At 43.7% G+C, this 21,285-nt stretch overlaps 1 protein-coding gene across 1 annotated transcript in view; it reads right to left on the reverse strand.

Annotated features, from left to right (window-relative positions):
* Positions 1 to 16,764: 16,764 nt before the first annotated feature.
* VMP1 (vacuole membrane protein 1) overlaps positions 16,765 to 21,285 on the reverse strand; it is a 130,489-nt gene continuing 125,968 nt past the window's right edge. The window contains exons 11-12 of the mRNA XM_049772183.1: positions 20,670 to 20,772; positions 16,765 to 19,110 (exon numbers count right to left, since the gene is read on the reverse strand). Coding sequence (XP_049628140.1) covers positions 18,967 to 19,110; positions 20,670 to 20,772 — 247 coding nt within the window. The 3' untranslated portion in view covers positions 16,765 to 18,966. The remainder of the gene's footprint in view (positions 19,111 to 20,669; positions 20,773 to 21,285) is intronic.

Here is a 21,285-nt window from a genome sequence, read left to right on the forward strand (position 1 = left end):
ATTTGCACAGTGTAGTCCTAACAGCTCTGCTTGCTGAAATTTCCAGCACAGCACCTAGATTTAGGCCCCATCATGGCAAGGTGTGCATAAGCATGGACCCAGGAGTCAGGACTGTTAGCTGGTTCTGGCTCCTGGGGAGCAACCACTGGGAGAGGTATCAGCACCCTGGCCAGGAAGTATGAGCCCTGGTGAGCATGTGTGTGGACACTGAAGAGACCTTCCAGAAAGATCCAGCACCACAACGTGTAAGTATTACAAGTCAAGGAGTGCAGCCCTCTGTGAGTACCACGGCCAGGCAAGTGTGACTCCAGGTCATTGTAACCATGACCAAGGGAAGCAAAGAAGGAAATAAATTAGTGTAGGGTGTGGTATTAGGCTCAGCAAAAGGAAGTTTTTTGGGGGGCTGGAGAGATAGTGGGTAGGCACTTGCCTTAGACTATCAGGGTTCAATCTGTAACATCTTCTAAGCAATGTAAGAGTAATCTCTGGGGACCGGAGAGATAGCACAGCGGGCGTTTGCCTTGCAAGCAGCCAACACAGGACCTAAGGTGGTTAGTTCGAATCCCAACATCCCATGTGGTCCTCCGTGCTCAAAAATATTGAGCAGATAGCCAAACCCCTGAGCAAAACCAAAAAAAAAAGTAATCTCTGATGGGCTGAAGTGATAGGAATGCGGGTGAGGCATTTGCCTTGCACGTGGCCAACCTGGGTTTGATTTCTCAGCATCCATATGGTCCCCTGAGACTGCCAGGAGTAACTTTATCTATTTATTTATTTATTTATCTATTTATTTATTTTGTTTTTTGGGTCACACCTGGCAGCGCTCAGGGGTGACTCCTGGCTCTGTGCTCAGAAATTGCTCCTGGCAGGAGGTTCGGGGGACCATATAGGATGCCGGGATTCAAACCAACATCCTTCTGCATGCAAGGCAAATGTCTTATCTCCATGCTATCTCTCCAACCCCCAGGAGTAACTTTATATATATATATTTGGTTTTTGGGCCACATCTGTTGGTTTGGGGGAACCATATGGGATGCTGGGGGTTTGAACCCCAGTCTGTCCTAGGTTAGCATGTGCAAGGCAAATGTCCTACCACTTGCACCACTACTCCAACCCAGGAGTAACTTTTTTTTTTTTTTGGTTTTTGGCCCACACCCGGCGGTGCTCAGGGGTTACTCCTGGCTGTCTGCTCAGAAATCGCTCCTGGCAGGCACGGGGGACCATATGGGACACCGGGATTCGAACCAACCACCTTAGGTCCTGGATTGGCTGCTTGCAAGGCAAACGCCGCTGTGCTATCTCTCCGGGCCCCAGGAGTAACTTTTGAGTGCAGAGCCAGGAGTAACCCCTGAGCACTGCCAGATATGGCCCAAACCCTACCCCATTTTTTTTTAAATTTAAAAATGTAATCTCACCACCATCCCACCACTACCACCACCACGACTACCACCACCACCACCATCCCACCACCACCCAAAGCAGAAAGAAAGAAAGAAAGAAAGAAAGAAAGAAAGAAAGAAAGAAAGAAAGAAAGAAAGAAAGAAAGAAAGAAAGAAAGAAGAAGGAAGGAAGAAGAAGAAGGAAGGAAGGAGGAAGGAAGGAAGAAGGAAGGAAGGAAGGAAGGAAGGAAGGAAGGAAGGAAGGAAGGGAGAGAGGAGAGAAGAAAGAAAGAAAGAAAGAAAGAAAGAAGAAAGAAAGAAAGAAAGAAAGAAAAGAAAGAAAGAAAGAAAGAAGAAAGAAAGAGAAAGAAGAAAGAGAAAGAAAGAAGAATAGAAAGAAAGAAAGAAAGAAAGAAAAGAAAGAAGAAAGAAAGAAAGAAAGAAAGAAAGAAAGAAAGAAAGAAAGAAAGAAAGAAAGAAAGAAAGAAAGAAAGAAAGAAAGAAAGAAAGAAAGAAAGAAAAAGAAAAGCAAAATGTAATCTCGGGGGCTGGATAGATAGCATGGAGGTAGGGCATTCGCCTTGCATGCAGAAAGACGATGGTTTGAATCCCTTATGGTCCCCCGAGCCTGTCAGGAGCGATTTCTGAGCATAGAGCCAGGAGCAACCCCTGAGCGCTGCCAGGTGTGACCCAAAAACAAAAACAAACAAACAAACAAACAAAAAAAGTAATCTCTGAACACAGAGCCAGGAATAATCAGCCCCTGAGTATTTACAGGTTTGGTCCCCAGACAAACAGAACAAAATCAAAAAGATTGTTTTGGTTTTGTTTCTGACCACACTCAGCCCCATGCTCAGGACTTATTCCTAGCTCTGTGTTCAGGGATCACTCCTGAAAGGTCTCCAAGTACTCAAAGAGACAATGTTAAATAAAAAGTTACTTTACTTATTTGCACAAATGTATTTGTTTGTGGTCACTCCCAGGTGTGCTTAGAGGTAGTTCTGGCTCTTTGATGAGGGGCTGTTCCCACCTATGCTCAGGACCACATCATGCCAGGACCTGAGCCCAGTTTTCCCACATGCAAAACATGCATACAGTCCATTGAGCTGTCTCTGGCTCCAGAAATTTGTTGTTGTTTTGGGGCCACACCCAGTAGTGATAAGGAGTTACTCCTGGTTATGCATTCAGGAATCATTCCTAGCAGTCCTTGGGACACCAGATGGGATGCCAAGGATCGAACTTGGGTCACATGCAAGGCAACCATTCTACCCACTGTGTTATAGTCCCAGCTCCACTGGCTCCAGAGTTTAATTTTTGTTTACCCATTTGTTTGTTTTTAGATGGTTCTCAGGGACTACTCACGGTTGATTGTTTGGGGATCACTCACAGTGGTGATTAAGGACTCTGTGTGTGTGTGTGTGTGTGTGTGTGTGTGTGTGTGTGTGACACCCGGCTCAGGGGTCACTCCTGGCTAAGCGCTCAGAAATCGCCCCTGGCTTGGAGGACCACATGGGACTCTGGGGATTGAATAGCAGTCTATCCTAGGCTAGCGTGCGCAAGGCAGATGCCTTATGCCCTGAGCTACTTACTCTGGACCCAGTTAAGGACTGTTGGTGCTATGGTTCTGCAAGCAAAGCATGTGGTTCCTGCCCTTTGAGCTACCACCCTGGCTTTAATTTTATTTAACTTTTAAAGGTTTATTTTTTGGAAGAGGCACAATCAGCTGCACCTAGGACTTATTCCTGACTCTGGAGGTGTTTGGGGAACCATATGGGGTGGGTGCTACGGATCAAACCTAAGTCAGCTGTATGCAAGGAAAGTGCCCTATTTGCTGTGCTATCATTTGGGCTCTCTAAATTTTAAATTAGAATTGGGTCACTGAACATACTACTTCGGCAATTTGCTATAATCTGTGCTTGTTTTTCACATAAAATGCCTGGTTGCACCAGATGTATGGCTTTCTTTAAAGTCCCGAATAGTTTCCCTTGTTTTGTATATGGTCACTAAGCACCAACAGGGGTCCAAGAATAGCATTTGAGCACCTCTGGGTGTGAACCTTCAAACAAACAAAAATATAATTATGGTACTAGGGAAATACTTGAAGGAGTAGAGCACAAGTCTGGCAGAATAGGACTCTGGGCTCCATCCCCAGCACCACTGACGAGATGCCAAAAGCAAAACAAGATCTAAAAATTAATTATGGGGTTTGGAGAATACAGTGGGTAAGGCACTTGCTTTACACATTCCTAACCCTGATTCAAACGGTATTTTTTGTTTGTTTTTGGGTGATGCTCAGGAGTCATTCCTGGCTATGCGCTCAGAAATCACTCCTGGCTTGGGGGACCATATGGGACACCAGGGATTGAAACCAGGACCATTCTGGGTCAGCTACATGCAAGGCAAGCTCCTTACCGCTATGCTATCACTCTGGCCCTCCGGAGTGATATACATCTACATCTTGGCACTGTATATGGTCCCCAAGCACAGCCAAGAATGAGCCCTGAGTGCTGCCAGGTGTGACCTCAAAACTAAGAAAGTAATGATGCATATTTTGAGTACACAAACATTCTGATTGATTCTACAACATTCTGCCCAATAGCTTCATGGGGTTAATGCTGTCAGTATAAAATACATGTTGGGGGCTGTAGACATAGTATGGTAGGTAGGGCACTTGCCTTGCATGCATTCAACTCTGGCACCCTGTAAGGTCCCCTGAACTGCACCAAGAGCAATTCCTGAATGCAGAGAGCCAGGAGTAACCTTGGAGCATTGCTAGGTGCCCCAAAACTCTGAGGAGTGATTCCTGAGCACAAAGTAACTCTTGAGCACAACTGGGTATGTATCCAAAACCAAAATAATAAGAAAATTCACTTTGGATCTTGAAGACAATATGAATAAGAGAATATACAATCTTTATATCTCAAATTAAGTACAATAGGACTAAGATGTGTCTCAGAGGTAGAGTCTTACCTTGTACCTATGAGGCCCTGGGTTCAATCCCTGGCACCATAGAAAGTAAGAAAAATAAAGAAACTCTTGTGGTGGGACTGATGACACAGCAGGTAGGATACAAGCTGATCCTGGTTTAATTCCTGATACTGTATATTGACTCCAGAGTCTCAGCTAGAGTGACCCTGAGTAAAGCTGGGTGTACTTCCCATTAAAAAAAAAAAGATAGCAGTTAAAAATGATTGAATTGATGGGGCCGGGTGGTGGCGCTAAAGGTAAGGTGCCTGCCTTACCTGCGCTAGCCTAGGACGGACCGCGGTTCGATCCCCCGGCGTCCCATAATGGTCCCCCCAAGCCAGGAGCAACTTCTGAGCACATAGCCAGGAGTAACCCCTGAGCATCACCAGGTGTGGCCCAAAAACCAAAAAAAAAAAAAAAAGATAGCAGTTCAAAATGATTGAATTGGGACTGGAGCAATAGTATAGTGGGTAAGGTGCTTGCCTTGCATCCCATCAACCTGGGTTTGCTCCCATGCATCCTAAATAGTCCTCTGAGTCCCACCAGAAATGATCCCTGAACATGGAGCCAAGAATAAGCCTAGACGGGCTGGAGAGATAGTACAGTGGTAGGGCATTTGCCTTGCACACAGCTGACCCGGGACGAACCCGGGTTCAATCTCCAGCATCCCATATGGTCCCCTGAGCCCGCCAGGAGTGATTTCTGAACACAGAGCCAGGAGTAACCCCTGAGTGCCGCTGGGTGTGGCCCAAAACCTTTGCAAAAAAGTCCTGAGCACCTCTGGGTGTGACCCCATCACCAAAAAATTATTAAATTGCCTCGAAGTTTGCACTGTGTTTCTATTGACCAGAACACTTCTGGAGCAAAGCACTGGGAAATGTAGAAAGGAACTGAATAGGGGGCCAGGCGGTGGCGCTGGAGGTAAGGTGCCTGCCTTGCCAGCGCTAGCCTAGGACGGACCTCGGTTCGATCCCCCGGCGTCCCATATGGTCCCCCAAGAAGCCAGGAGCAACTTCTGAGCGCATAGCCAGGAGTAACCCCTGAGCGTCACAGGGTGTGGCCCAAAAACCAAAAAAAAAAAAAAAAAAAGAATAAACCTTGCATCAATGACCCTAATATAAATACCAAGTTTAAAAAAAAAAAAAAAAGAAAGGAACTGAATATAAAGCTTGTTTTCAATAGGTGAAAGGTGCATGGGAACACAATAGTAAGAAACATGAGGCAAAAGATGGGCGTTTCACATTTGAAAACGGCCTTTGCTTAAGCTCAGCTTCTGGTGAACAGCATGAAAGAAGCAGGATGTGAGCTTAATTCAACAAACATCCTTGGAACACCTGCAAAGAAAGGTGCTGCATGGACCAGGCAAGATAAAGAGTGAGTTGAGGGCTGGCACTATAGTCCAGCAGGTAGGGTGCTTGCCTTGCAGACGGCATATCTCTGGCATTCCAGGCGATCCCCTGAGTACTGCTGGGTGTGATCCCTGAGCACAGAGGAGTAAGTTTGAGCACCACTGGGTTTGGGCTATCCAATGAGAGAGCGAGAGAGAGAGAGAGAGAGGAGAGAGAGAGGAGAGCGAGAGAGAGAGAGAGAGAGAGAGGAGAGAGAGAGAAAAGAAGAAGAAGAAGAAGAAGAAGAAGAAGAAGAAGAAGAAGAAGAAGAAGAAGAAGAAGAAGAAGAAGAAGAAGAAGAAGAAGAAGAAGAAAAGTACCCTTCTCTCTTTTTGAAGAAGTTAAATTATTTTGGGGCTGGAGTGTACAGTGGGTAGTACATATACCATGCACTGGCTGACTCAGATATTGATCCCTGGCATCCCATATTGTCCTCCAAACAAACCAGGAGTAACTCCTGAGTGCAGAACCAGGAGTAAGTCCTGAACACTTTCAGTTAAGGGGACCAACTCCCACAAGAAAGGACAGAAATTAAAATATTTTATTTGTGAAGCCATGTTATATAATTTAAAAGCTATTTCTGTTCACTACCTATGCAGTACATTAAGAGAATAAAGACATGCCCTTTGTTTGCAAGACCTCTTTTGAAACCTAAACCTTTGTCCTGGATTCCAATTCTTTTGAAGTCTGCCCACTCCCTACTTCTACAGTGCCCTTTTCCATTGCTATTGAGCTAAGGACATAAAGGGCCTTTTCTGTTATGCAAAACAGGTGGATTGTCCTACTTGATTAAGATTCATTTCACATAGGACCATGCTGGACCAGTAGCCCACTGGCCTGAACGTCTTCATTCCTGCCGGTCCCTGCTTTGCCCTCCTGGGCCAGGTCCCCAAGATCAAGAGTGGGAGACTCAGATTGGGGTGTGTGTGTAGGTATATAAGGATTCACACTAACTTGTCTATTAATTCTTTGTGGGAATGCAGGTCTCCTGGGTCTTCTTCATTTTCTTAATTGTTTTTGTGCCATTGTACTTAGGCCTTATTCTGAGTCTAGTGGTGATAGAAGGGACCATATGGGGGTGTGGAAATCAAAACCTGGGTTGACCAGGTGCAAGGCAAGCAAGTACCATCCCTCTAATCGTGTTTTTTTTTTTTTTTTTTTTTTTTATTAAAAGAGAATAATAAGGGCCTGAAGAGATAGTACAGGAAGCACTTGCTTTGCCATGTGGCTAGCTGACCTGGAGGTAAGGCGTTTGCCTTTCATGCAGAAGGTCAGTGGTTTGAATCCCGGTGTCCCATATGGTCCCCTGTGCCTGCCAGGGGCGATTTCTGAGCATAGCCAGGAGTAACCCCTGAGTGCTGCCAGGTGTGACCCCAAAACCAAAAAAAAGATAAAAAGATGATCCCTGCCATAGCTATTGTTTCTTTCTTTCTTTCTTTTTTTTTGGTTTTTGGGTCAATCCGGCGGTGCTCAGGGGTTACTCTGGCTGTCTGCTCAGAAATCGCTCCTGGCAGGCACGGGGGACCATATGGGACACGGGGATTTGAACCAACCCACCTTTGGTCCTAGATGGGCTGCTTGCAAGGCAAACGCCGCTGGTGCTATCTCTCCGGGCCCAGCTATTGTTTCTTAGCTTCTTAAGGGTCACTCCTGAACACTGCAGTGGTACAAAAGCAAAAAAAAAACAAAAAAAAAACATGGGCCCGGGAGAGATAGCACAGCGGCGTTTGCCTTGCAAGCAGCCAATCCAGGACCAAAGGTGGTGTCCCATATGCCCCCCCCCCCCCCCCCCCGTGCTGCCAGGAGATATTTCTGAGCAGACAGCCAGGAGTAAACCCCTGAGCACCGCCGGGGTGTTGACCCAAAAAAACCAAAAAACAAAAAAAAAAACAAAAAACAAAAACAAAAACAAAACAAAACAAAAAAAAAAAAACCAAGTAACTAAAAGCTAGAAAGGGCTGAGAAAAGTTTTGCATGTAGGAAGCCCAGGTTCCATCCCTGGCACCATCTGTGGTCAGCCCCCCTGAGTATTACTAGGAATGATCCTTGCATGCAGAGCTGACAGTAGGTCCGGAGAGGAACTGTTGGGTTTGGACCCCAAATCAAAGTAAATAAAATAAGTCAAAATTCAACACAGGGCCTTGGAGATATAGATCAGTGGACAAATGTCTGTCTCTGCAGACACCACAAAATTCAGTCTTTGTATTGCCTCACATTGCTGATGTGTCCCCCTCAAACACCTAACACAAGGATTTTAAATAATTTAGGCCGGGAAGAACTTCATGTGGTGAAGCACAAGTATGAGGTCCCGAGTTCAACTCTGAGAACCAAAAATTAACTGGGTCGTGTAACTGAATCAATGCTCTGTAACATGATTAGGCTAATGAGGGTTGTAGGAAGTACATAGTGTTCCAGATTGTTCAGAGGAGGGAGGGAGAAGTTCAAGACCAAACTTTGGGGTCTTACTGGTTCCACATACTCTTCTCAGAAGTAGCATGCCTGCCTTGCCAAGTCTGAAGCAGGGAAAACCAAGTTTGGTCCCTAACACCAGCCCCATGTACCTGAATACAATCCCAGTGACCTCTCTCTGGCATCAAAGTGTCACACCCAGTACAGCTACAGTGCTCCACTCATTAGGGAAGTGGTCAGTGCCTGAGCTCATGCATTCATGTCTGAGGGCCCCTGGTTTCTACCCCCATATCTACAAAACACCAAACCCTGACATTGGCCACTCCTGGCGAGCACCGCAATTGAGTGTACTACGGTCACAGGCCAGTGTGGCCCCAGGCCAGAAACAGCAAAGAGGAAAAGAAACAAAGTAGAAAAGCTTTTGTGTCTGAAAGGTTTTTAACTTCCACTTTATAGAGGACCAAGGGTATCTGTTTGTGTGTGTGTGTGTGTGTGTGGTGTGTGTGTGTGTGGAGTGTGTGTGTGTGTCGTGATGTGTGTGTGTCTTTTCCTTCAAGGATATCTTTTATGCTCAATGAGTCTCTGTCTATTTGAGAAAATGCAGGGCATCTGAACAGCTCTTTGATCTCTCCATTCTTCAAACACACATTACAACCTCCTGAGTTTCTTCTGACATTGAGCAAAGCACTCCCACAGAAATGCTGTTTACCGATAGGCATCTAATTATGTCTGATCCTGTCAGGGCCAGGAACTCTGAAAAAAACCGTTTCTCCCAGGGCTTTGCAAACTGCTCCCATCAGGCTGAGCAGTTTGGTCTTTCCTTCTTCAAGTGAAGGATTGTAACACAAGGACATCTCCTTTGGTGAACTTTGGTGTGCCTGGAGAGCGGTATAATTGTCGGGTTCAGATTTCATTTATTCTGAACTCTTACTGGCCCAACGTCAATAAGTAGATCATCAGTGACCAAAATTTGTAACAAGCACCGGCCACCCAAGCTGTCAAATGGAAAGTCGCCTTGACCGCATGTTCTGAAAGGTATGTCCGCCGAGTCAGGACTTTTGCCTTTTGCCTTGGCAAAGGCAGCTTGGGAGGATGTTCTTGAACTTACAGGGGGAATATTTATGGCAGCTTGGTTCTAGGTGGCGGCCACTGACGTCCAGCCTAGCATTGCTGAGATCTTGGCCTCCAGTGGAAACCTACAGGAAATCGCCCAGCCAGACTTTTCTCCTTATAAAGACAGATGATCTATCCAGGAATTACCATCCTCCCAGTGCTCAGAGGCAGGAGTCATTGGTGAAGCAAGCAGGATACAACTGGGGAGAGGAATTTTAATGGCGTTTCCTGTGGCCCCTCAAATGTAGGCGCGGTGTTCTCTTCCACAGCAACAAAACAAGCTCGGGTTCAGAGGATAGCTTAAGGGGAAAGGATGTGCCACTCGCAAGAATTCACTGAAGAAGCCTTTTGTTCTTTGATAGGGAAATTTTACAGAGTGCTGAAGCCTTAAACTGGGTCATGACCCCAGATGGGCTGGAGACACTTTGAAAAAAAGGTTTAAAAATAAAGTTCTTAGGCCAGAGTGAGAATTTAACAGGCTAGGCACCCTCCCCAAAAGAAAACTCTCCCAATTTTTTTTTTTTGGGGGGGACAGTGGGAGTGTGGGACATAACAAGGTCTCCTACATTCCCTCTGGTCTGTCTCCTCAGCTCTAGTATTTAGTATCATCTAGATAATTTTCAGGTTGTTTTGTTTTTTGGGGGCCACACCCCGTGAAGCTCAGTACTCCTGGTTATGCGCTCAGAAATCACTTCTGGCTTGGGGGACCATTCTGGGACACCAGGGATCAAATCACATTCTGTCCTAGGTTAGCATGTGCAAGGCAAATGCCCTACGGCTTGTGTCACCCCTATGGCCCCTTCAGGGTTCTTTCCCCCTCATCTCACTTCTTTTTCCCTAGCCTTGCCTAGTGTGAATTTTCTTCAGATCACAGTGATGCCTGGCTTCCTCTGTGTCCCACCGGCATGTCTGTCACAGGTTGGCTGAAGCCTCCTTCAGCTCCTAAAGAACACAACAGTGGCTACCCTTGTGGGAGGAAAACAGTAAATGCAAGTAAACAGGCAAACTCATTGTGAAATATGTAGGTAATGGAAAGGAAACCAAACAAGGCTAAGCCAAGAGTAACAGAAGAGGCAGGGTGGGGGCACAGGGGCTGACTCGGGGAGACACTGGTTGGAGAGGTCACTGAGCCAGGACACAGCTCAAAGGGCTGGACACAAGCTTCACAAGTGGGAGTCCAGGATTTGTTCCCTGTCAGGTGTTATGAAGAGCAAATAAAATTCAAGAGGTGAAAGTGCTTGAAAAAGAAAAAAAAAAAAGGCCTGTACAAACAGAAATTGCTTTGTAATCATAATTAGAGCAAATATCAGTTTGGAACCTGTGTACACAGCCAAGAACAAACCTGGCTTTTCCAAGCCTATGCTACAAGGACACATAAAGGTGGGTCTAGTGAAAAAGCACAAACTCTGTAATGCTGCGGCATTAACTATCTATTGCCTCCCTTTCTTCATCACCTACTTGCCTTGTTAAGTCCAGATGTAAAAGGTATCTGCAAGCTTGTACTTTTAACATTGTACTAGTCTGAAGAATGGGATGGCTAAGAGCCAAAATGGTTAGGGTTTGAAGCCTTTCTCTGCTATTTCCTTGTTTCCTCCAGCTAATTACTGCATTTGTTTGTCTTATTTCCTGATGCGGTTGTTGTAAGGATTTAATGGTTAAATACAATACAGGTAAACATACTGAAGAGTGTGCAGAGCAAGCAAAGATTATCAAGGCTAGCGTCATCTGCGGTGCTTCCTGGTACAGGGCTCGCCAGAGGAGTTCCAGGGAACTAATCTTGGTTGTGTACAAAGTTTATGCCATGGAAAGGTAAGGGATGTGGGTAGAAGGTAATGGGCAGAATAAAGCAATAATATCTGTTATTTGGTTTGGGGCCATACCTGGCAGTGTTCAGGGCTTACTTCTATTCTGCACTCATGGATCACTACTGGTGAGGCTCGGGGGACCTGATGAGGTGCCAGGCAAGTAAAACAAGTGCTCTGCCTGCTGTATTATCTCTCTTGCTCCAATAGATGAAGTCCTAAGGATCTGAGGAAGGGCAAAATGTGGTGGCTGTGTGAGGTTTAGTTCCATCACTTAGGCAAAAGTGACTGTAAAGAGGCTATGCTATACTAAAAAACTAAAAACCTAATTTCATTATTTTTGACCTTGAGCTTCTCAAGTAATGTGAAGATGTTGAGAAAAACAGTTCTTGGGTGATAGGATGTACTGGCCTTCAGCACTGCCACGAGGAGTGAATCCAAGTTGCTCTTTGTTTTCAACGTGGAGATGTGCCAAAGGAAGACAATAATCGTGGCAGTCATTCCCCACCGTTAGGGGAGTGGGATCTCCACCCCCTTTCAAGTCCCAAACTGCCGCACTCCCTGAAAAAACAAACAACCCTTCCCTATGAGACAGAGATGGAGTCACAATTAAGTGGTCTGAAGCAGAAGCTGCTCATCCACTGCCCCCCAAAGGGCTGAGATGGCACTAAATTTGGGATCAGATCCCAATACAATTGGGTAGGCTGAAGGAGAAAAAAAAGTTTCTTCCAGGACCTCTTCCTTAAATCAAGTTATTTTCTTCAAAGGATGTAGGAGAAGAGGCAACTTGTAGATGTACTTCTCCCCAAAGCTTTCCAAAAGGTGGCTGTAACTGTCCATTCAGATGAGTGGTTTAGGGTGTTCTTTAGCCTTAGATGCCCAGAGTAAGCCATTTTCCCCTTTGATAAGTCAGGAATGTGGTTTCCAATGCAAATAAAGACTACAGTTCAGAGTGAGAGCTGGACTATGTCCAAACGATCCCTGTGTCCTTTGAGTCATTTGGAAATGGTTAACAAATGGGTTGAACACCTGGGCTGATTACCCCAAGGGGATTTCCAAACTCTGTACTGTAAAACCATCGCTTCCCTTCCCGAAGCAATTATGTGCCACCCTTTCTGAAACGTGCCCTGGAGATGCCAGATTTTGTTTCTAGGCTTCCCAAGTTAGAGCAGCAATTGCTGCTGACACAAAGAAACAAGGAGCCAAGCAACTTGGTGCCTTTTAAAAGTTTATTTTAAATTAAGAGGAACAGATGTCCCGTTTGTGGATTTGGCTGACGAGCCCTCAAAGCTGGATTCCATTTCGATTCCCAGACTCCTCAAACCTCTTACTGACTGACTCATTCTCACTGGGTCATACTTTGGGCCCGTCTACCAACTTCAGAATTAGAATCCAAAAGGGCCAATGAATCCAGGGTGTTTGGGTGGAGAGTTGGGGTCATCTAAAATGATGTTTTCCCCCTTTTATTTTGGTCATATCAACACCCACACAGTGAACTGCAAGACTAGTGGGTCAAAGAGACTGAGCAAACAGTTGGCAGCTGCCTATCCAAGAACACACAATTCTAAAGGCAACGAATAAGCAGCTGTTCAGAACAGGTTTTTGTTTTAAATCCTCTTATGACTGCTGATTAAATATGCAAATACATGTAGGTTAGATGCTGCAATTTAAGCCTCACCCTCAAGGCAAACATGTTACCTCAGGTGAACTCCTGTCCTCACTGGGAAGGGAGGGAAGGCCGAATGCAAGCTCCTGACTACCAGATACAAATGACTCAATTGCTTTTAGAATCTTAAAGTACATTATGTGCTTTTTTGTCTCTGAAAATAAAAGAAGAAAATCACAGCACATACAAAGTCTCTGTGTAGCATCTCATTTTTTTGTTGTTGTTGTAAATAACAGAAAAACTGATGAATATGTTGAGATGGGAAGTGACTTAATTTTCAAAAAATGGCTATGAAACTCCTGCTTAAGTGTTTTAAACTTCTTTTGATGAACACAATGTTTCTGAGTAAGATAAGTCATTCTTTTTGTTTTTATAACAGGAATGAGACAATCAGGACTACTGAAGAAACTTTGCTTGTCACCTTTTTAAAAAATATGTAAAACCGAGGCCGGAGAGATAGCACAGCAGTAGGGCATTTGCCTTGCATTCAACCGACCTGGGATGGACTAGGGTTCGATTCTCAGCATCCCATATGGGATTCAGAGGTTGCCAGGAGTGATTTCTGAGCACAGAGCCAGGAGTAACCTGAGTGCCACCGGTTGTGATCCCAAAACCAAAAAAGACAAAAATTGTAAAACCCATTTACACATATTATATGAGATTTTCTGTGTGACCATTACACAGATTACATATATGTATATGTGTGTGTGATTAATTTTGTGTGCGCCCATTCCACGGATGAAGCCCAGGGGCCTCTTCACTGACTACTGAGCAACCACACCCACAGTCCTTCACTGAATATTTTCTTTTTTGGTTTTTGGGTTACACCCTGTGGTGCTCAGGGGTTACTCCTGGCTATCTGCTCAGAAATAGCTCCTGGCAGGCATAGGGGACCATATGGGACGCAGGGATTCTTACCAACCACCTTAGGTCCTGGATTGGCTACTTGCAAGGCAAACACTGCTGTGCTATCTCTCCGGCCCCCACTGAATATTTTCTAAAGACAGTAGGAAGCTGTTATTTTTTCCTCCTACATTTTTTTTAGGATTACCCCTAGTTATTATCATGTAAATAAGAAAATACCAATATTTTAAGGCGGGACAGACTTTTTGGTTCATAGTGAATTTTGTGTACATGTGCTTTGTACTTTGAGTAGGCTGGCTGAGGCTTATTTTTTAGGGGGGTGGGCCATATCTGTCAATGCTCAGGGCTTACTCCTGATTGTACTCAGGAATTACTCTACTCCTAGCAGTGCTCGGGGGACCATCTGGGGCAACATCCCAATCTACTATATTGCTCAAGCTCACTGAAAACATCTTAAAATTTGTTTTTTGGAGTGAGTGGATGCAATGTTACCAGTATTCAAATTTAAAAAAATTTGGGAGGGCCGAGCGATGGCGCAGCTGTAGGGCATTTGCCTTGCACATGGCTGACCCAGGGATTCCACTCCTGGTGTCCCATGTGGGGTCCCCCAAGACAGGAGTGATTTCTGAAGTGCATAGCCAGGAGTCACCCCTGAGCATCACCAGGTGTGGTTCCCCCCAAAATTGGGAATATACATTTATCACAATAAATTTAAATTTTTTCTTATTTGAGGGCCACACTGGGCTTATTCCTGGTTTTATGTTTGAGGGTCACTTTTGGTGGTATTGGGGGGCTATTAAACAGTATAGGGGATAAAAACTAGGGTTGGTGGGGTCAGGGAACAAAAACTAGGGGGGCCGGCGAGGTGGTGCTAGAGGTAAGGTGTCTGCCTTGCAAGCGCTAGCCAAAGAAGGACCACGGTTCAATCACCCAGCGTCCCATATGGTCCCCCCAAGCCAGGGGCAATTTCTGAGCACTTAGCCAGGAGTAACCCCTGAGCATCCAATGGGCGTGGCCCTAAAAACAAAAAAAAAGAAAAAAAAAGAAAAAAAAACTAGGGTTGGCTGCATGTAAATAAAGTGCCTTAACCTCTCTCTCCAGCCCTAATGAAACAATTAAAAAAAATTTTTTTTTGTGGTGGTGGTGGTGATGATTTGGGCCATACTTGGAAGTGCTGATGACAATGCAGTGTTAATAAGTCTCAAGTTAAGCATCTTACTCCTGTACTCTGACTATATTAAAAATATTTTTGTTTGTGGTACCTGGAAATGGATTGAGGGCCACACCATACAAGGCAAATGGTTCTATTGCTCAGCTACATCTCTGGCCCTATGTTAGCTTTTTTTTTTACACACCACTCCCTACCCCATGTTAGTTGTGTTTTGATTGTTTTGTTCTTGGGTCACATCCAGTGATGCTTAGGAGTTACTCCTGACCCTGCTCTCATGAATTACTCCTGTCATTCAGGGGACCATATGGGGTGCCAGGATAGAATTTGGGTGGCCTTATGAAGGCAAATGCCCTACTTCCTGCAGAGGGTATCGCTCCAGCCATCTCTTTAGTTGTTTATCTCTTTTTAAAAAATAAATTTTTGGGTCAAACCTGGTGGTACTAAGGGATCATACAGGACGGGGGACTGAACTTGGGGCTCCCACATGCAAAACATATACATATAACATTTTGGGTTATCTTCCTGAGTCATTTATTTTTTGGAGTAACACTCAGAGGTGGTTGGGGGCTATTCTCTGCTTATGCTTGAGGAAATTAAATCAGCTCTCTGGCCTTATATGTTTTTATAGATGAATCTAGGCTCAAAATAAAAATCTTAAGTTAAAACTAGAGCACATGGGTTTCATAACGCTGGAAAGACTTTTTTGGTCATACCTAGTGGTGCTCAGGGATCACTCTTGGAGGAACTCAGGGCATTTCAGGGGGTACCAGGGATTAAATCTGGATCAGTAGAGTACAAGGGAAGTCTTCTTTTTAGGGGGAGGTGGGGCATGCCTGGCAGTGTTCAAGGTCTAGTCCTGACTCTGCTAAGGGATTACTCCTTGTGTGCTCAGGAGACTATATGGGATGCAGTGTATGGAACCTGGGTCAAATGTATGCAAGGTAAACACCCCACCCACTGTATTTACTCCTAGTTTTTTCCATATAGGTCAGTAAAAACTCAATTTATCCTGGGTCTAGGAGGGATATCTATTGACTAATTTAGTTTAATAAATTATCTGTCCTCAACATATCAAAGTCTGAATGACCAGGGAGAACAGACAAGTCTCATGCTATCTTTGTAAATCTTCAAAAACCTCAGCTTGGGGCCAGCGCGGTGGCAAAGCAGTAGGGTGTTTGCCTTGCACTCGGCTGACCTATGATGGACCTTGTTAGATCCCCCAGCGTCTCATATAGTCCCCCAAGCCAGGAGAGATTGCTAAGCGCAGAGCCAGGAGGAGCCCGGGTGTCACTGGGTGTGGGCCAAAAAAGCAAAAAAACCAAATAAAAAAACCCCAGGAAGCTTCATTCTAGTCCTGCCTTCTACTCATCCAAACAAAAAGTAAAACAATCTTTTCTGGGGCTGAAGCAGTAGTACAGAGTGGGTAGGGTGCTTGCTTGCACATTTGATCCCCGACATCTCATATGACTGACCAGAGCTTGCCAGGACTGATTCTTGAGTGCAGAGCCAGGAGTAACCCCCAAGCAATGCCAGATGTAGGATTCCCCCACCCAAATATTTTCTGCCAAGACTTATAGCCCAGATAATATAGATGTACAGCAAGTATAGAAAGTGCTACAAGTTTCTATACATTTTTTTTTTGTTTATTTTTGGTTTTTGGGTCATACCCAGTGGCGCTCAGGTGTGAATGACTTGAGCAGAGCGGTGGCTCTATGCTCAGAAATCACTCCTGGCAGGCACGGGAGACCATACGGGATAATGCCGGGATTAGAACCACTGTCTGTTTTGGATTGGCTGCCCGCAAGGCAAACACCCTACCGCTGTACTATCTCTCCGGCCTCCACATAACGTTTTAAGGGAGGTGTTCCCTCTATAAATTCATGTGTAAAGTTAACATACTGTTCATGTATTATATCACACTGTCTTGTTTGATGACTAGGCATAAACTACTGCAGATACTTGAAAGCACAAAATGAGACTTAAAGCAGAAATGGAATCATGAGAATTCCCAGGCCCTTTTTTATTTGCAATAATGTTAAACCATCCACTTACAAATGTTTTGGTCTCCCATCATCTGGAATTCTATTAGGTTATGTGCTTGAACTATAGTAGATACAAGAATTTTTAGTAAAAGCACTGGAACAGAGGTATCGCCGACTGCTGCCACCGGAACCATGGAGTGAGACTGCCATTAAATGAACTTGAACACTTAAAGGAAGAGCTGAGGAGAACAATCTATAATTTTTTAAAGCATACTCATTTGAATGAGGGGGAAAAAAACCCCCAACAACATCATAAGTTAACTGAATTAATCACTTAGCTCTTTAGCCTAAGAAAAAATTTAATTTGTGAATAACCTATGATGAAAGAAAGTTATCAATAAAGTCCAAAGCATTAGTGCAAACAGTACAATGTGCATATTTGTTTTCCTTTCTTCAAACACCAAATAAAATGCTGGTGAAGAAGTTGAAACACAACTAGAAGCTGACTTCTCTAATAAAACATTTGAGTGCTGCATGTAAGTAAGGCAACAGTCATGATCATAAAAAGTTCTGGACAGAAACAAAATCATTAAGGAAGGAATAACTTTTTAAAACTATAATGCAGGCTACTTGCTATTTATTCAGTGGTGTTATAGAAGCTTCTAAATTTTTATAAAATCTTCTCAATTCAGTATTGCTTCAATATCATGGCACAAAGAGTCAAAGTGTGACTGGACACAAGAACCAGAATTTTAAAATTGTAAGTCAGATGCTGGGTAATATTTAATGTGAACATTGGACATGGATGGTCAGATGAAAGATACCAAAATGTCAGACAGCCCATCGACTGCTGTTGCCATGAGATTCAACAGTCAACATCAATCTGATAAGCTACCTGACAAGATGGTACAACCATGGAGATGTCATGATGAGAGACATTTTAAGCAGGCATGCAGGTAGGATTTGATAAAACAAATTAGGCATTTCTGGTTGAGATTCAAGCCCAATACTATGTTCAACTTAATGTTAGGACCCATTTTCCTAAAGAAAAAACATAAAACTTAATTTTCCTTGAAAGCTGAAAGAAAAAAAGACTGAATTCAACCAGAAATATCCCCCAAACAAAACAATACATAAGAACAAACACACTAAATAAAGGTAAGTAACTTAGGTCACACAAAGTACGCTTTTGTCAGTTAAAATCAAAGTACAGACTGAGCTAAAATAAACAGATGAGAAAACATGATAAAAAATGAGTCTTTCTATAGTATCATATGATTTCTATATTATCCTCTTAACTGTTTTCACAAACTAAGAAAAACCCTTGTTACACCAATCCCAAAGGTGCTATTTCAGCAGTATGTGTAGCTAGTTGCCCAATTCCAGAGCCATACCTCTTTTACCCCAAAATGCTTTCACACAAATGGCTTCACAAGTTATGACTATACGTGGATTTGGCAACACTCCAAATCAGTTGGTAGAAGCTACAGGGAAGTGAGAACCAAAACGCTCAAGAAAACGAACACAATTTTGGAATGATCAAAGATGTATTTATAAAGTTTTTCCATGACTTCATCCTAAATATACAGAATAAAAAATGGTGTCAACTAATTTGTGAGACACCAATCATATTTTCTTGATACTGTTTCAAAATTTAAAGATCCATTTCCCAGGAGAATGTGCAATGCATCTCAAAATGGCCCTTTTCCTTTTGTTTCAGGTGGAAGAGGAAGAGTTGGGTAGGGTGATATTAAATTTTACCATGATAGACATGCAAGACTGTTAATCTAGTATAACTTATATACAATTTATTGATTTAGAAAAACAAAGCAGTCATTTGTGACAAGCCTAAAAAAGCTTGACAAAGTTAATATACCTAGAACTTTTTTTTTTTTTGGCGGGTGGGAGGGATCTGGAGCTCTTTAATTGTAGTGTGTGGGTCTTTTAAAAGGGACAAATAGGCCAGTTTCTGTTAGATTTGATGCTGAGTATCACAATCCACCCTAGTAAAAATAGAATTCAGACTGAACTGAGGGTGAATCTTACCTTACTTAGCACATCGAAGAAAAGCATGTGAGTGCAAAATAGGGACTAAATTGCTTTCAGAAAATTAAAAGAAACATTTTTATACAGGTTGGAAAAGGGAATTTTCCTGCTTCCTGTGGGGATCTCCCAACTTCAGGTAGAACCCATCCATCCTAATTCTGCTGTAAAACCTTTCCTGCTTATTTCGTTTTCTCCTCGGAGTCCACCTGCTGCTGGATTCGTTTGGCATAACTTTGTGCCATAGAATTAATGATGGACAAGATGAAGTAAAACACCATTACAACCACCAACTTCTCAAACATCCAGGATAACCAGTTTTCTCCCTGTAGGAATAAATGGAGAACAATTCACAAAGAAGACTTTATTAGTTCAGTAGAAGCTAGAGGATTCCCCACCATGCTCTAAAGAAAATGAGTAAATGACTAAAAATGCAACCCTTTGGGCTAGACTAAAGCATGTGCCTCTTGTGTGAGGTTCTTCCTAACAGGTATAAGATTCAGAGCACTGCATCTCACACCCTACCCATGCCAGGTGTGCTAGGTGTGCCCCCTGACTTTAAGAAAGGTCTTTATTGGATCAGAGAGATGGTACAGAGGGTAGGTTGCTTGCTTGGCACGTGGTCAATCCAGATTTGATCCCCAGAATCCTACATGGTTCCCCAAGCACCATCAGGAGTGATCCCTGAGCAAAGAGCCTGCAGTAAGCCTTTAGCACTGCTGGGTATGGCCCCAAAACAAATACAAAACCAAAAAGAAACAACAAAAAAATCTGCCTTTATCTCCAGGTACCCTGATATCTGCATTCATGCCTTTCTTCCTGTTACTTATACTCCATTTTGGGGAAATATAAAGTCACTGTTAATTCCTATAGTTTAGTTTGGGGGAGTGAGAAACCTTTTACTACACAAGAATAAAGCCTTTTAAATTCTACTCTCAAGTTGCCAAGTCAAGCACTGTAAAGACAAGTTTCAGTACTGGGCACAGATTTTATAATATAAATTCTGATCTTTATGAAATCACGAGGGCAGCAAAGGGCCATAAAAAGTGTCTAGCTATCAGAATAAACTGACTCTGCTTCCTTCCAGTTTTTCAATGCACGTAACTGTTTACTCATCCTCCTCCAGTCATTTTTCTTAGTCACAGAATTATTTACAGAAAAGGTAGGCAGAGTTTATAAGTTCAACCTAATAGTCTTGATTTAAAAAGGAAATAAAAGGTATTTTCCCACCTTTGATTAGAAATGGTAAAAAATTAAGGGAGATACTCGAAATGACCTTAGTCCAATACTATGTCAAAGTATCAACATTTTAAATATATATGTATATATATTTTGGGGGGCCACACCCAACTATGCTTAGGGCTTCCTCCTGATGAAGCTTGGCAGAAACATATATAGTTCAGAGGAGGTCGAGCCCAGGGTTGATGGTGTACAAGGCAAGTGCCATACAGGCTCTATTATCTTCACAGTCCTAATATATGTGTAAATTTTTTTTTTTTTTAGATTTTGGGCCAATCCTGATGAAGTGCAGGAGCTTATGGGATCCCAGGGATCAAATCCAGGTTAGCCATGGACAAGGCAAGTGCCTTACCCTCTGTACTATCATCGCTCCAGCCTTTGAAATATATTAACAAATCATTTAAGATCAAGGTAGTAGTAACTCACGTCATGAAACAATCAACTACTTTCAATTAGTCCTCTTATTTCTGAGTGAGGACACAGGAAACAGAAGTGACTATTTCTGGTTTAGACACATTTCCCAGCAGAGAGTAAAAAGAGCTTCAGCTTCTGGGAAGATAAACATGCTTCCCTCTATTTGCCTAGAAGAGCCGGTGAGCACCGGGAACCTGATGCCAAATGCAGGTGGGTGCATGGGGAGTCTCACCTGTGAGGTGCCCATTTCGTTTCTGTGGTGAAGCTTCTGCCGCTGGGCTTCCAGGTACTCCTGGAATGGCTTCTGCAGAGACGGACCAATGCCTGGGACAGCACTGGAAGCAGGAAGGAGCCCAAGGAAAAGGGCACATTTGGGGAAGAAAAGCAGGAGAAATATTAAAGAAAATCCACTTACCGCCTGAACTCAAAAAAATGTAGACATTTGTTAGGAAGAGGGAAAAAAAATACAGCAAACAGCAAAGCTGGTGAAAGCATAGAAACTCCTCAGAGAACATTCAAAATTTACAAGTCCTGCAAAGGAAAAGCTCTCTCCTCTGGCTAACATAACTGGGAAAAATCTGGAGCTGAACTCCCTTCTGCAGAAGAGCCCATCGTCCGAGTGTGGCCAGTGCAGCGGTAGCTGTACACTGGGAGGCAGAAAGAGTAAAATGAATGACTTCTGAGAAGTCCCACATTTATCACCACCAGTTCCTGTAAGAACTGGTTTGAACCGATTAATAAGGAAATGACTTATGCTTGTGTCATCCCGAGTTGAAAAAGAAACCTCCGGCCCTCTCCCAGACTTGTCCCATCTTCTCCGAGGGGGCGGTCCTTTCTCAATCCAAGTC

This window comes from Suncus etruscus, chromosome 1 (assembly GCF_024139225.1).
Source record: "Suncus etruscus isolate mSunEtr1 chromosome 1, mSunEtr1.pri.cur, whole genome shotgun sequence".
Classification (NCBI taxonomy): Eukaryota; Metazoa; Chordata; class Mammalia; order Eulipotyphla; family Soricidae; genus Suncus; species Suncus etruscus.